This window comes from Pygoscelis adeliae, unplaced genomic scaffold (assembly GCF_000699105.1).
Source record: "Pygoscelis adeliae isolate BGI_AS28 unplaced genomic scaffold, ASM69910v1 Scaffold22, whole genome shotgun sequence".
NCBI lineage: Eukaryota > Metazoa > Chordata > Aves > Sphenisciformes > Spheniscidae > Pygoscelis > Pygoscelis adeliae.
This window is the reverse complement of record NW_008824350.1, coordinates 3,570,725-3,585,127: the sequence shown is the minus strand read 5'-3', so window position 1 is coordinate 3,585,127 and position 14,403 is coordinate 3,570,725. Positions and strand designations below refer to the sequence as shown.

Here is a 14,403-nt window from a genome sequence, read left to right as displayed (position 1 = left end):
CCCCGGGCGGGTCCCTGGCCCGCCCCTGGCAGGCGTCCCGCGTTGGCGGGTTTCGGGGGCTCTTTGCAGCGGGCCCAGCGCTGGCAGGAGGGCGGCGCTCGGCGGGACGGAGGGGCGATGCTCCGGGGCGGCTTGGCCCTGAGGAGGGAGGAGCGGGGCCTGGGTGCCGGCGGTCGTCAGCCCTCGGGGAGCGGGGGAAGAGGCCCAAAGGGCTGGGCAACTTTTCTGTGCTGCTTTCGCACGCCGGGAGAGCTGTTGGGGAGAGCAGCGTGTCAGGTCCCTGCCTTCCGCCGGCCCGGTGAGCCCCTCAGGGCAGGCGGGCGCTAGGGGAGGTTGTTAATGCGTGTTTAATGCTCCCTCCTCAATCTTAGCGACTGAGCTGGGGGAGCTCTGTTGATGGGAAACTGCATGGAGTTAGGAGCCTGTAGATCTAACAAGGGGAAGTATTTATTTATCATCAGGGCATCTCTTGGGATTGGAAGTGCAATGTCTGGCATCGGTTTAACCGTGTCAGGGCTGCGAAGGGGACGTCGTTGTCTTCTTCGGAGGGGGTTGCTTTCAAAGACTTATCTTTTGGTGTAGCAGGAGGTGATGATGTGATTCAAATGGTACACAAAGACACTACAGGTGAAGTGTGTTACAGTTTGTATGGCAATGCTTGTTCCGGGGAGAAGTTTGGCTGGTTAAATATGCTGAAGCTTATATGTCTGATGTAATTTATGTGCTGGACCTTCAGGGTTTTTAATAGAGAAGCTGTTGCTACGTTGCAAAAAAAAAGCCTTCCCAAACACTCAAAAATATTTTTGCAGCTTGGAACTTCAGAAAAATCAAATGGGAGGCTCCATTAGACAAATATACTGGAGCAGAGCATGCCCTGATGTTGTTGATCTTGCGTGCCTCTAGAGTCTTTAGAGCTGCCAACATCTCACCACTAGTATATTAGTTTGGTAGTTTCTTCAGAGCCTGAAAATAGAAGGAGTTGGACTAGCTCTAGCATAGATCAGGCAGAGTGATGGTGGTAGGAATAACTGCATGGTTCTGCATCTGTTCCGTTGTTGCCTGGAAGCATGCGTCTGCATCTGTACCTGAGTAGTAGGTGCTTCCTCCTCCACTGAGCTGTTTGTAGCAACTGTAACAGCAGGGATAGGTATGTGCAAGGAGGAAGATTAGATAGCAGGAAAGCAATGGTTTTGTGGTGTGATTTAAGGGTGAGAGTATACTGAGTGGGGCCCCTGTAGGTTAAGTGTTTGACAGCTTCCCTTGGCAATCTAGGCTTGTTGAATCAAAGGAATAGGAGCCTTTCTAATATAGCATCTGGGAAAACAGAACGAGAACAGAAAGAAAGAAGGAAAATTGCTTGGAATGAAAGTAGTGGTAAATATGCCAAGATATCATCCAGGGAGGTAATCTGGGTTGAAGGACTACTTAGAGACAGTTGTGAGAGAGCAATTCTAGAAAAGATTGTAGAAAATGTCAGGAGCTTCCTGAAGAGAACTGTTAATTGTACAAATGTGCTCTGTTGCATGCCTTCTTCAGAGAAAGGTTTGTAAAATGCCATTACCAACGGAAGGTTTCTTTGTTGGTGAGTGGCCTAGGCCATCAGTTTCTGCAGTTTATGGTCTCATTTGAGGTACTAAATTTTAATCCGTTTGCTGTGGAGATAATCTTCCAGTTGTAAAACTAATGCAAACGAATCTAGTATTGACTTCCCAAGACTGCAGAAGTTGGTGTATTTCTACTCACAGCTAAGGTTCGTCAGCCCCTGATGAACATCAGCAATGTTTTTAAGAATATATTATGTGTCATGGACTACAAAGACAGTAATGCAGCTTCAGAAATGTTTGCTTTATACTACTGCTTCTGTCATCTGAACAAGCTATGAACTTGAGAGAGTTCTCAATCTCAATTCATGAGATTATTTGAGAGCCATTTAGTTCTTTGTGCTGGTGTGTGTTGCCTTTGCAAGTGCTTCCTTTGGAGGAGAACAGCTCTACTTAGTTTCACAAACTTTGAGCTTGATGCCTGCTTTGTGTCTGTCCAAAGCTTTAAGTGTATTCTGTGGTATGGAGGGACAGTGAAAAGGGATTGAACAGGCTGACTAAATATTATCAGCCATGACATTGTGGTGATGCTTAAAGTATTTCCGTTTTAAAGTGTATAATTGCAAACATCTCTTTTATTTGGAAGAAGGAGCTGCTCTCTAGTGGCATTTGGCTTTTTGGGTTAATGCTACACAATGTAGTTAGGATGTTTTTGAATTATTACCTAATCCAAATAAAACAGACCTGGGCATGACTCTGAAAGTAATTTGTCTTATGTCATTTATACCAAGAAAGTAATAGTAGTGGTATTTACTTCTTCTAGCTTGTTATCCTCAAAATCCTTCTGTAGCATCCAGTTGTATTAAAATTGTGTGTGTGTGTATATATGTATTCATGAAACATAAGTAGACTTTGTTCCTTAGTCAGTGGGAATAATCATGTTACTGGAATGTGCTCAAATATCACAGAGAAAGTGCATGTGCACTGACCTGGATTGGTAAAAATAGTTATGACATTTTAAAATTAAATGTGTGTGTTTTCATACCAGGAGCTCTTGTCATTGGCCAAACGGAAACGCAGTGACTCTGAAGAAAAGGAGCCACCTGTGAGCAAACCTACAGCATCTTCAGACTCTGAGACATCAGACAGTGACGATGAGGTGAGTTTGTCATGTTATCGGTGAACTTACTATGGGTTATTTGTCTGATTGTACCTGAGCAGTGAAAGTGTATTTATCATATTTAGCCTGCTGACTTCATAAAGTGGGACTGGCCATTAGTGGAACTGATGGACACCCATTAAGCCCAGAGGATGTGTACTCAGAAATACTTCTTTTTTTCTTGTAATTAGCGTGCTTTGAATTGTAACCATATACAAAATAGTCTGAATGTCTGTAGAAAAGATGACTGCCTGTTTAATTCCATGTTCATGTGGTCTGAATGGTCTGGTGATCTGCCTGCTTAAAACCAGCATTTTTCCTGTGTAATGCTTGTGGTTGAAGTAGCAGTGAAGCTGATAAAGCTGGACTCTGAATTCAAGGGAGAGAGGTTTTCAGCTTTAGAAGAGAGCTTCCTTCCTTAGAGAGAAAAAGGGTCAAGGCAGGTAGTACTATTTTACAGGTGGTAAAACTGTTCTATTTAGCTACTTTGATTCTCCAAGAACTCTACTGTGAACTAGTTTGTCTGGTCATTTGAGCATGCAACAGAGTGTGTTTTTGTTGGCATTTTTGAAGAAAGTGAGGCAAGGAGGAGTTTAGAATTACTTTGTTCTAGAGTTTTGTCAATGTCTTGGTACAGCAGTGCTTATCTGCTAGATCTGTTTTTATTATTTGTTCTTGTACTACATTGTAGAGCTGGTTAAAAGTCTCTGCTTTCATCTGTAAATGAAAATTGAAATCAACTTATTAAAACAGAGGAACTGACAAACAGGCCAGGCAGGTATTTGAATAAATCATTTTCTTGAAAGGTTACAAATGCCTTTTGCAAGCTTTTTGTGCAATGTAGAGAGGTCCTTTATTACATTAATTCTTAAAAGTTTAACAGGGAGGTGTTTGGGCTGGGTTTTGCTGAAACTACAGGAAAGATTATTCATTGTGACATCTTGAAGACCAGTAGGGTAGGCCAACGATAAACTATTAGCTATTAAGCATTTGTTAGCGTAGCAGAGTTCTTCCAATAAGTGTGAGGAACGCATAATTTAGTTTTCTTTGAGGCATTTTTGAAATAAATATGCTTGGAACTCTGTTTCAATCAATCCTGTTCTTAAAAAAACCAAACAAACAACAAAACCCAACAAACCCCCCCCCCCCCCCAAAACCCCCCCACCAACAAAAAAACAAAAAACCCCCCCCCCCCCCCCCCCCCCCAACCCCACCACAAACAAAAAAGACTCTTGTATCTAATATATGCTTAAGATATAAGGAAAGAGAAAATTATGAATGGACTAGGTACTAGGTTTGATATTGGGTGACCACTCGGTTTGTCACTACGTGTGTTCTGATCTGCTGGCATGCAGCTTATTTATTCTAAGCTGTGTGGAGACCAGCTTGTCTGGAAAAGTAGACTTAGGTGTGGAGAGCACCTTGATGATAAAGTTTTCTGCTCTGTGTTTATCTCTGAAGACTGACAAAGTAAATAATATTATTCAAAATTTTTTTTAGCTTGTGTAATTACAAGTAAGGTCTTACCTGTCCATTAGATGTGGAGTATGACAATGTATCTCTTCACGAATTTGCACAGACCTTGCAGATACAGTAGTATCTCTGTTGCACCATGTGCATTTGATACTTTCTAATCTGTGTATCATTTCTAATTGATTCTCTGTTCTTTCTGACCTCCATGCAGCAAGAGGAAAGATTTAGAGAAGAGGTAATTAGGACACTTGCTTCTATTCTTGTGCCTGAAATATGCATTCTGAACTGCTGCTTGTCACAGCAGGGTGAGACAGGCTGGGTTATGACAGTTCTGCTTCTGCCAGTTATTCAGTTGTGTGCATCCCTGGGCTTGACTACAGTACTCCTGCTTTAGCAACTTTGGTTTTAATCAGTGTTCTTGTGGTTAGTTTGATGTTTGCTCAAGCTTGGGCGTTGAGAGACGGGGTCTAAAAGTTGAAATTGTCTTACTGGTCTTCCTACAAATTGAGGACCTTCAAGCAAAAGCATGGAAACTGTTGCCCTGGGCAAACGTGCTTAATCATACCCATTTGCTTCCACACAGGTTTTGTAGCGTGTACATCCTTTGTGTTTCCTGGCAAGTGCTAAATGTTCCAGGATTGTTACTATGTTCAGGAAAGCAGCCTAAATCTCTGCTTCAGAGTCTAACACTGCATTCTGCATTTTTTAAAGGGCGGAAAGTTTGGGGGGCATTGGGGAGAGAAAGACAATGCATTTTGGAATTCTAGAATAACAGCATGTACAAATCATGTCACATCTATACAATGATGCCCAAGGGATTTCAGTAGCTCTTTAATGTTATATTTTGTGTGTCTCGGTGGGAATGTGCTTCTGTGAAAGCTCATAGCCACATCAGATGTTCATGGTGCAGATGCTGAGTTCTGTAACATTTTAAGTACCTGTGTGGTCTGAATCAAATTACTTAGCCAAGGGACTGAAGATTAATTGCAGGCAATGAAATAGGAGGGATGCTCTGAACCATATTCTGGTGGGTCTGTGGAATGTGCATGACTGAATTGACTATGAACTGTTGTTCAACAACAGATAAATACCAGTGACTGCAGGGCTTTGCAATAAGAAGTACCAGCTTTGCAAAGAGATATACTGAGCTGGATGCAGATGTGGAGACAGACACTTCCCTTTATCTGTGGAGCAACATGTGGCCATGACTACCCAAGAGCTCACCATCCCAAACTGTTGTTAGTCTGGTGCCTGTAACCAGTTTGGTGTTAGCCAAGTTACTACTGGGGCTATTGTGCTAGAGGCAGATGTGTCCACAAGGTACCCTCATTGCATATTGAAGTAATTGTGTGGATGGTGTTCCTCAGTTGCAGTAGGTTAATTCTGGGTTTTTGCTCTTCCTTTTATCCTGGCACCGTTGCTTACAGTAAGAGAACTCCTCCTGTTGCATGGTGAAGCCTGGATGACTTCTGCAACAACTTCACTAACATCAGTGTAGATTAGTGTCCTGGTTTCGGCTGGGATAGAGTTGATTTTCTTCCTAGTAGGTGGTATAGTGCTGTGTTTTGGATTTAGGATGAGAACAATGTTGACAACGCACTGATGTTTTAGTTGTTGCTGACCAGTGCTTACACTAAGTCAAGGACTTTTCAGCTTCTCATACTGCCCTGCCAGCAAGGAGGCTGGAGGTGCACAAGAAGCTGGGAGGGGATGCAGCCAGTACAGCTGACCGTGCTGGGCATCGGTCAGCGGGTGGTCAGCAATTGCATTGTGCATCACTTGTTTTATATAATCTTTTATCATTATTATTATTTTCCCTTCCTTTTCTGTCCTACTAAATTGTCTTTATCTCAACCCACGAGTTTTATCTTTTTTCTGATTCTCTTCCCCCATCCCATTGCGGGGGGAGTGAGCGAACGGCTGTGTGGTGTTTAGCTGCCTGCTGGGTTAAACCATGACAATTAGGCGTAACACCGTAGGAGCTCCTGTTTGTTTCTTGTGAAAGGTACGTTGTTAGCAATGCTGGTGTAAGTCTGTGCATCCTTCTACACTCATACTAATGTTGTGAGGGGTTTGGTTGTGCCTTTGTAACAGCTCTAGGGTGACAGCAGAAGATAACTCCAGGACCAGAAAAGTGGTATCATGAATGTTTGGTAGTCTGGAGTTTAGTGAGGGATATCTGTTTAGGCCTTTATTTGCAAATACACAGATTCAGTAGGAAACGGCATAGCTGAAGATCTCATCAAGAGCTATGGGACAGAGGAAGAGGTGAACAGTGGTTAAGTGGTTGAGTCACCATCCCTGGAAGTATTTAAAAGACGGGTAGATGAGGCGCTTAGGGACATGGTTTAGTGGGCATGGTGGTGTTGGGTTGATGGTTGGACTCGATGATCTTGGAGGTCTCTTCCAACCTTAATGATTCTATGAACAGTGGTCACGCAGCCAATGAGGAAATCAGTCTCGAATAACAGTTGGCCTAGAAGGCTTTATGCCCTTATTATGAGGAGAGGGCTTGAAAGTTTCATCTACTTACTGCACTTCAAGTTAGAGCACTCTAGTAAACCACAGGTTAGCAGAAAACTGTATGTGTTCCTTCTGTTTTGGGGGTGTCTTTTGTGGGTTTGTAGAGATTACGATGCTAAATGTCTTCCTTCCCTGTGTGCTTTTATTTCATAACACTGCTTAGTTAGGCCTCTAAGAATGAGCGGGTTCTCCAGTCCTGGGAGGCCTTTGCCATACATTTTTTTTCAAGCTTAAGAAATTTGAAAGGGGCTGTGCTTTAATCTTCCTATACACAGCCGTATAGGCTGTGTGCTTTGTGATTTTGACTGTTCTTGAAAACAGTTTCCTTCAGCTGTTAGCGAGTAGAATAGTAAAGCTTTCCTTAAGGAAGAGAGGTGCTGTTACCACCCCTACCCCACCCCCAAAGTGCAAGTGCACTGAATAGTGCAGGCTAATTGTATGGAGGCTAGCATGTCCAAAGAAGTAATGTGAACCAGCTGTGGACGAAATAGTATAAAATTTGGTCTGCAAGTAGCTTCTTTAAATTGCAAACTAGCATGGGGATAAATCAAGTCCCCAGAAGTTATGTGGTATGAGAGTCTGCAGGAGCTCTGAAGTGGAGCAGGTTGCTCCAGAAATAGACCGTGGAGGTATTGGAATTGAATATGTGATTTTATTTAATTTTTTTTACTGAATGAAATTTTCCTTTGTACCCAGGGAACAGTTTTTGCTGAGAACTATCCAGTCATAAGGCACTGTCTAATATCTAGAGAAGTCGTTAGGCCTTTGTTAGTCCAGATGATGCTCGCTGGCTAGTGATGCTAGAGCCATGCAAGGCACTCATTGACCAAGTGTTTTATGGCTGTTGCCATCTCCAGCTGTTTGGCCCAGGCTTCCAAAATAAAACAATGCAGGTTTTCACAGCCAGTAGCATCCCCAAGCTTGTTTTGATTATGGAGAATGCTTCTTCACTGGCATTTGGTATCTGCCATTTTGATGTTGTCACTCAGCAGTTCTTGCCATTTTTCAATGCATGGACCCCTCAAAATACTTCTACAGCAAATGTTAACTTGCAGTTTAACTGAATTTGAAGCTACTGTAGACTTTTTTTTTTCATAGTTACCCATAGTTCCTTTTCTGTGAACTCCTTTGAGCAGTACTCAGACAATAAGGGTGGATCAGGTGTCTGGTGATGTTTTGGCCCATGAAGCCTTCTTTCAGACAGTTACTGGCAAAGCCCCTTCTGTGGCTTCAGAAGGTGTTTCCTCTATTTGCTTATCTCCTTTCCGTTTTGGTGTTGACACCTTGAGTCTCCTCCTTGTGTCTAAAATGGTCCTTTAAGTTTTCTAATTGCTGGGCTGTTGTTATTGTGAAGCTGTCTGAGGCATCCGAATGACAGATGCAGACCCCGAAAGGCAAGAAAAGTAACAAGGGCTTTTTATTTACTATTTAGTTTTAACAGTAGTGGTAGAGAGCACTTTCCTCCTTGTAACTCTTGCAGTCCTGTTGCCAGAGTTCTCCCAGCTTTGAGAAACCCTGAAGACAGTAAATGCTGCCTTATCTTCATATCTGTGCTGCCTGCTGTTGTCTTCAGACAGGCTGAAACTGCAGTTTGATGACTTGCCTGGAGGACTGTCTTTTGTTTTCCCTGTATGAATGGAGGAGAATGGATGAAAGTTTGTAAGCTGGGCTAATGTTATGTACCTTGGCGCTCTTAAGCTGTCATGTTGTCATGGTGTGTAAGTTTATCTGGCCTAGGAAAGAAACACATTGGTAAGGGACCTGTTTTGCTTTGATGTTGTGGCTTGTAATTTGCCTTTTGCTTATAAAAGTGGTATCTGGGAGTGTTTGGCAACGACAAGCTGATAGCCTTGGTTGTGCATCTCTGGTTTGATGTAAAAAAAAAAAAAAAGAGAGGGGTGGGTGAGCAGGGAGAATACCTATTTGCAAAATAAAATCTCAGTGGATAATGCATTTAGATATGTGTGAATAGAAGAAAACAATGATTATCTGAGCAGCAGGGGTAAGACAATTCTATTGCATTCTGCACTCTGAGCTCACTTTTTTCTTTTTTTTTTTTCTCCTCGATCTCATTTCATCTCCCTAGTGGAAATATGTTCTAGGTTTGCTGAGCTATAAATGAGTTTCTTCAATCATTTTGTGTAGTTGCTTTTGTAGAAGCTGACTTCTAAATCTGGTTGATTTCTAATGTGTTGGGTTTTTTTTGTTATTGACAGTCCATTCTGGGTACTGTGGCTTAACTTGGACTTCTTGGGGGAAACATGCAAACTATTAGCACTGTGAACCTTTGAAGCAAAAGGAAAAATTGAAATGCTCTTCTGGCTACTTCCTGTGAATGAACCATAAAGCTCTGTTGTCTGATAGTACTAAACAATAAGCAGAAAGCCATGTTGTAGCACAATTCTCATGGATTTATTAACTTGCTGTGTCTGGAACCATGGAGGGTTCCAGATGGTGGCTGAGGAGGCAGCAGTGAATAGAGGGGCTGTTCAGAGGAGGTGTTATAGCCATGGAAAGCGTGTGAGAAGTGTTTACTGGCTCTGCCTGACTGGAACATGGAAGAGGGAACATGGAGAAGCTGCAGTAGAGGACAGATTTTTGGAAAATATGGTTATTGTTTGCTGTTTGAGATGCATGGAGGTAAGGGAAACAGAGCAAACAGATGTTTCTGACTATAACTGTGTGTGCATTTTTATCTGATGTTACATGCAAACATGTTGTTGCCTTTCTGATCTCTGCTGGTGTGCTAGAGCATGAGTAAGGGGCTGAAGACTGCAGTTTGGACTGTAGGTTGCCACACAGCTCATGGCTTTCCAGTATTGTCTTCTCCCCCTGTTTTCCCGGCCCCAGACCTGCTAATCTCTGTTATTTTTTCCTCTGCTATAAGAAGAAACTTGGTGTTGGCTAGTCTCTCTCTGAACAATACAGAGTGGTCATTCAGTGTCCAAATGACAGCTGATGGTCCCTGAGCCTGCAGAGCAATCTGTGAGCCTAAAAGAGCCTTGCGCTGCCTATGTCCTGATTTTGATGACTTATTTGTCCTTAAGGCTTGCTTGAACCCTTATCTTGTCCTGTAGTGGTACTGGGACTCGTGAGAGACTGGGGTAGCTGAATAACCCCTGAAGCACCTGAGTTGGATGAGGAAGAATTTGGCTTTGTGACAGCACTGAAACTGGGAAGTGACAACCAGTTATTGTGACTTAAAATATGTAGAGGTCACTTGCATAAACAAAAGTGTTTTTACACTTAAACAGAAGTATAATCTCCAGGGTGAAATAGAAACCAAAGCAAAATTTCCTAGATTAGAGCAGATTTTTTTAATGACTTTTTTGTTTGTTTGTTCAAGAGGTTGTCACACAGCTTTCTTTTCAGTCCCATCTTCCTGGACTCAAGTTCTCTCCACAATTCTGCTTGTGAGTCAAAGGCTGAGAACAGTGATCTGCAACGCGTGTATCTACAGCTATTAAACATTTTATTAATAACTGAAGTCCCGCTGTTTTTATCTGATCTTAACTTCTTTCATCTCCACATGACCTCTCAAGGTCTTGATATAACTGTGGCGTATACTATGGCTTTCTCTGTGCTTCTTCCTTGCTATACAGCATGCTGACGCAAGGTGTAATTCGGTGTTAGAACACGGAAAAGGTGTGGCAGAGCTCTGGGAAGGAGTCACCTCTGCATCCCTGGTTCAGAGGGCTCTGCTTCTCCCTGCTAAATGCTCAGTTTCACTTTCTCACTGTTGTGTTTTCACTGGTATGCTGACAGTAGGTGAGCTCTTGAACAAATAGCAAAAATGCACTTCTCTGTAATTTCTAGGAGATGATTCCTTAACGTTGAGGTTTGAGCAGATTTGGAGTAGAAGCTTGTTCTTAACTGATTTACATGGGCATAGTTAACCAGGAATATTATTAGGCATCAGTATTGTAACACTGAACAAGTAAAACTTTAATGTGGAAGTCAATAAAGACTTTGAGTGCAAGCTCAGGCTGATATCAAGCCAGATGCTTTCTGTGCAGCTTCTCACCTATCCTGTGCCCCATAACAGACTGGGCTAACTGCATAGGGCATGGTTTGCAATCGGAGGCTCACCACTAGGTAGCTGTACTTTTACCTCAGAAAAGAAAACTTCTGCCTGGCCTTTGACAGATACTTTTGAATGCACAGATGATGCTTAACGAAGATGATGACGCAGGTGGTAATATGGAAGGTACAAGGCTGGGTGTGAGACTAATCAAAACCTAGGAAATTCTAAAGACATAGTAGATCAGGTAGTAGCTTCTAACTACTCGGTTGAGTTTCATTTAAAGTATTTGAACACCAGGGTTCTCTGAAGATGGTGCCCGATCAGGCAGAAGTCATTGAATTTGATGGAATGATTACTGCCTGCAGGGATGGACTTGATTCATGCCCCAGGAAGGGGTGGGTGGGTGACAAGCTTGAAGTTTGTGTGCACCTGAGGTCAAATCTAAATTTTTTTTTTTTCCAGTTAGAGTAGTTTTGAGCGCAAGGTCTTAGTTATGTAAAGGAGTATTTGCTCATTTGAGTTAGGAGTATATTTTTTTAGTAGACTGCGTGCTTGAACAGATGGTATGTGCATGAAAGATGAGAGTAATATACAGGTATGAAGAGGATAACAGTCTAAATATATATATTTATTTAGAAAGAAACTGTCTTATCCCTGAAGGTCTTGCGCCTGGAGAATTTCTAGGAGAGGTAGTGAAGTGCAAAATATTGTAAAGCCTTAAAATAATACACAGGCAATCCTTATCGGTTCTGTTCTGCGGCTTTACCCAGCTAGTTGGGATAATGCAAAAATTCTAATAAGAAATCACATTGTAAGGTAAATACTAGCCCTTCTCCTGGGACTTTGGGATTTAAAGCTGTTACCTCTGTGTGTGTGGTGGTATAAGTCCTGTACTTGGAAAGTGCAGTCTAAGTTAATTGAGGATATGATGTTAAGAGAAAATTAAAATTAAGGCTTGACACTGATTTTTTTTTTTTTTTTTCTTTTTTTCCTGACTTCTGTGATTCTGATTTTATTCCGACTTGTGCACATAGATGCAGGTAGTGGCACTACTGTCTGTCAGTGGGTGTGCTATTGGTTTGTTGCATAAAAATACAGGTGCTGTGTACTCCTGCTAAAACTGAGGTTTTGGAAAGACTGTCATGTGTAATTGGTGTGCCTTCGTGAAATCTAAAATCTGCTCTTGAATAAACTAGTTTTGGAAATACATCTGTTGCTTCTTCTGTTCAATAGTAGTAAACTGAAGCTAATCTTTACAAATACAGTTGGACATTTGTTTAAAATTATTTTCCTAGCAAAATGTTTTCAGTACCTCTTTTCTCCTGGCAGATATTGCAGGCTCTGAAGTCTTCATTGTTTTTAAAAGGAGTGTCCTACCAACTGTTGGCTTGTGCTGATAACTTTTTTTTTTAAAGGAAAAAACCCAAAACAACCACACAACACCCCACCCCCTCAAACCCAAAAAACCTTGTAAAATGTTTTCATTAGATAAGTTTCCTATTGGCTTTTTTTTCCCTTCTCTCGTATGATTGATTTGTTGCTGTCAGGTACTGGAGTGTTTCTCAGTCATTTTTACTCCAGTGTTTTGGAGGAGGGAGAAAAGAGTGATGTTTGTGTCTCATGATCCCTTTCTTGGTTCTTTCCTTGCAGTGGACTGTTGGAGGTTCTAAAAACAAAAAAAAGGGAAAAGCGGGTAAGGCAGAGAAGAAGGGAGCCATGAAGAAACAGATGAACAAAGCTGCCTCTTCAGGCAGCTCAGATAAAGACAGCTCGGCTGAGAGCTCAGCACCTGAAGAGGGTAAGATAGCACGTGTGCGTCTACTTACAGTGTAATTCCAAGTGAAGTTACCCCTTTGTGCACACTGAAGAGTAATGTTAAATGGTGATATTAAAGACTACTTTCAGAAGAGTTTCCTTTGTGTTACTGGTAGTCTGGATGACTCCTAAACTTCGTTGGCTTGAAGTGCATATAATTCATTATAGCATTGCTGTAAGCACTCCATTACAAACGCAACACTAAATACTGTTTCAACTGAAGAATGTATGACATGTTTCATTACTTGACTTTCTTCTGGAAAATTCTTTTCTTCCTTCTAGCATGTCCCATCTGTAGTGAGGGTAGCATTTTCTTTTATTCCCACTGATGTTTTCCCTTCCCAAACTTCTTGTGATGACAAAGGGAGAGGTGTATAGAATTGCGTGATGCAAATAGGAGCTTATATTGCATGCATTTGCTCTGAATTGGAATTCTTGCACATTTATACTGACATGGAAGAAGAAAAATCATTACTATAACTTTGTCAGAATTTTTTTACAGGAATATTGAACTTGTTCCAATGCTGGCCAAACTTCCTGTGTTCTTTCCTGTTTTCGTCATGCCTATGAAGGTTTGCAGGTGGTTAGTTGCTATTTCAGTTGATACTAAGAAAAAACAAAGTTAAGAAAGAATATGAAGGAGCCTATGGTTTTAAATATATTAAGCACAGTGGAGACAGACAAATCATGAAGTGACTGAACCTGTATGTATCAGTGCATACAAATCAAGGTTTTTCACAGTGTAAGCTTGCAAAGCTGGAAGTTTCCATAAATACTGAGACCAGAATGAAAGTGGAAGAAAGAATCCTAATGTCTGCTTTTGTGATTTGGTGTAATGTATTCGATTAGGTGAGATAATCAAAGCACTTGGACTTGGATCGAGTTTAAAGGTGGTGTTACCCAATATTATTGGGGAGTCAGCTGTTCCCTAAGCCCATGTGTAACTGGGAGGGCTTGTTGCGGTAATGCATCACGGCCTTGCCAGTCCTGAGGGTAGTGTGTTTCAACTTTATCTTGTGATGTAGCAATTCACAGTGTTGCAGTCTTCAAATGATGAATTTTGGTTCTTCAGGTTGCTATAATGAGGAGTATTGGTGGTGGTTAATAGTGGCATTTGAGGTGCGCATACACACTTACAAAGTTATGGATGTACAAGCAACTTCTCAGGGACATAAGCATATAGGTATAGAAATCTAACCTTAAGATCCTAACACACTAACCAAAAGGCCTCCTAAAATTTGCTTGTTCTACTAAGAATTTTTACTTATAACCCAATTTGTGTTCACATGTAGTACCACTCATTTTATCATTTTTTAGCATGCATATCTTACAGTAATAAAGTATTTCATCCTGGGTTTAGTTTTCATGATCTGTATGCTTTTAGTATAGTGGAAGAGGAGTGTAAAATTCATCCTTGATATCCTTTGCTAACATGCTACAATGAAGTTGTTGGGCTTTGCCTCAGCTGAATCTCATTGCCTTGTATTTTTGTTTCAGGAGAAGTCTCTGACTCGGAAAGCAACAGCTCCTCATCTAGCTCAGATTCAGATTCTTCATCTGAAGATGAGGAATTCCATGATGGCTATGGAGAAGATCTGATGGGAGATGAAGAAGACCGAGCTCGACTGGAACAAATGACAGAAAAGGAGAGAGAGCAGGAGCTGTTTAACCGGATAGAGAAGAGAGAAGTGCTAAAGAGAAGGTGAATTTTATATCTGTTGATATTTGGTAGCAAATTCATGCAGGCTGTACGGAGAGTATGCTGACCGTGCTCTCATGTTTGGGGTCCAAGCATTGAGCACTATAAAGTGAATTAAGCTTCATTGTTGATTTTTTTGTGTAAACTATTCTTGTAGCTCAGTTGAGAA

General features: G+C 41.6%; 1 protein-coding gene across 1 annotated transcript in view; it reads left to right on the top strand.

Moving 5' to 3' along the window:
* The first annotated feature begins 2,590 nt into the window (after positions 1 to 2,590).
* Positions 2,591 to 14,403, top strand: part of RTF1 (Rtf1, Paf1/RNA polymerase II complex component, homolog (S. cerevisiae)) — a 30,343-nt gene continuing 18,530 nt past the window's right edge. Inside the window, exons 1-3 of the mRNA XM_009319225.1 lie at positions 2,591 to 2,700; positions 12,371 to 12,518; positions 14,033 to 14,237. Coding sequence (XP_009317500.1) covers positions 12,437 to 12,518; positions 14,033 to 14,237 — 287 coding nt within the window. The 5' untranslated portion in view covers positions 2,591 to 2,700; positions 12,371 to 12,436. The remainder of the gene's footprint in view (positions 2,701 to 12,370; positions 12,519 to 14,032; positions 14,238 to 14,403) is intronic.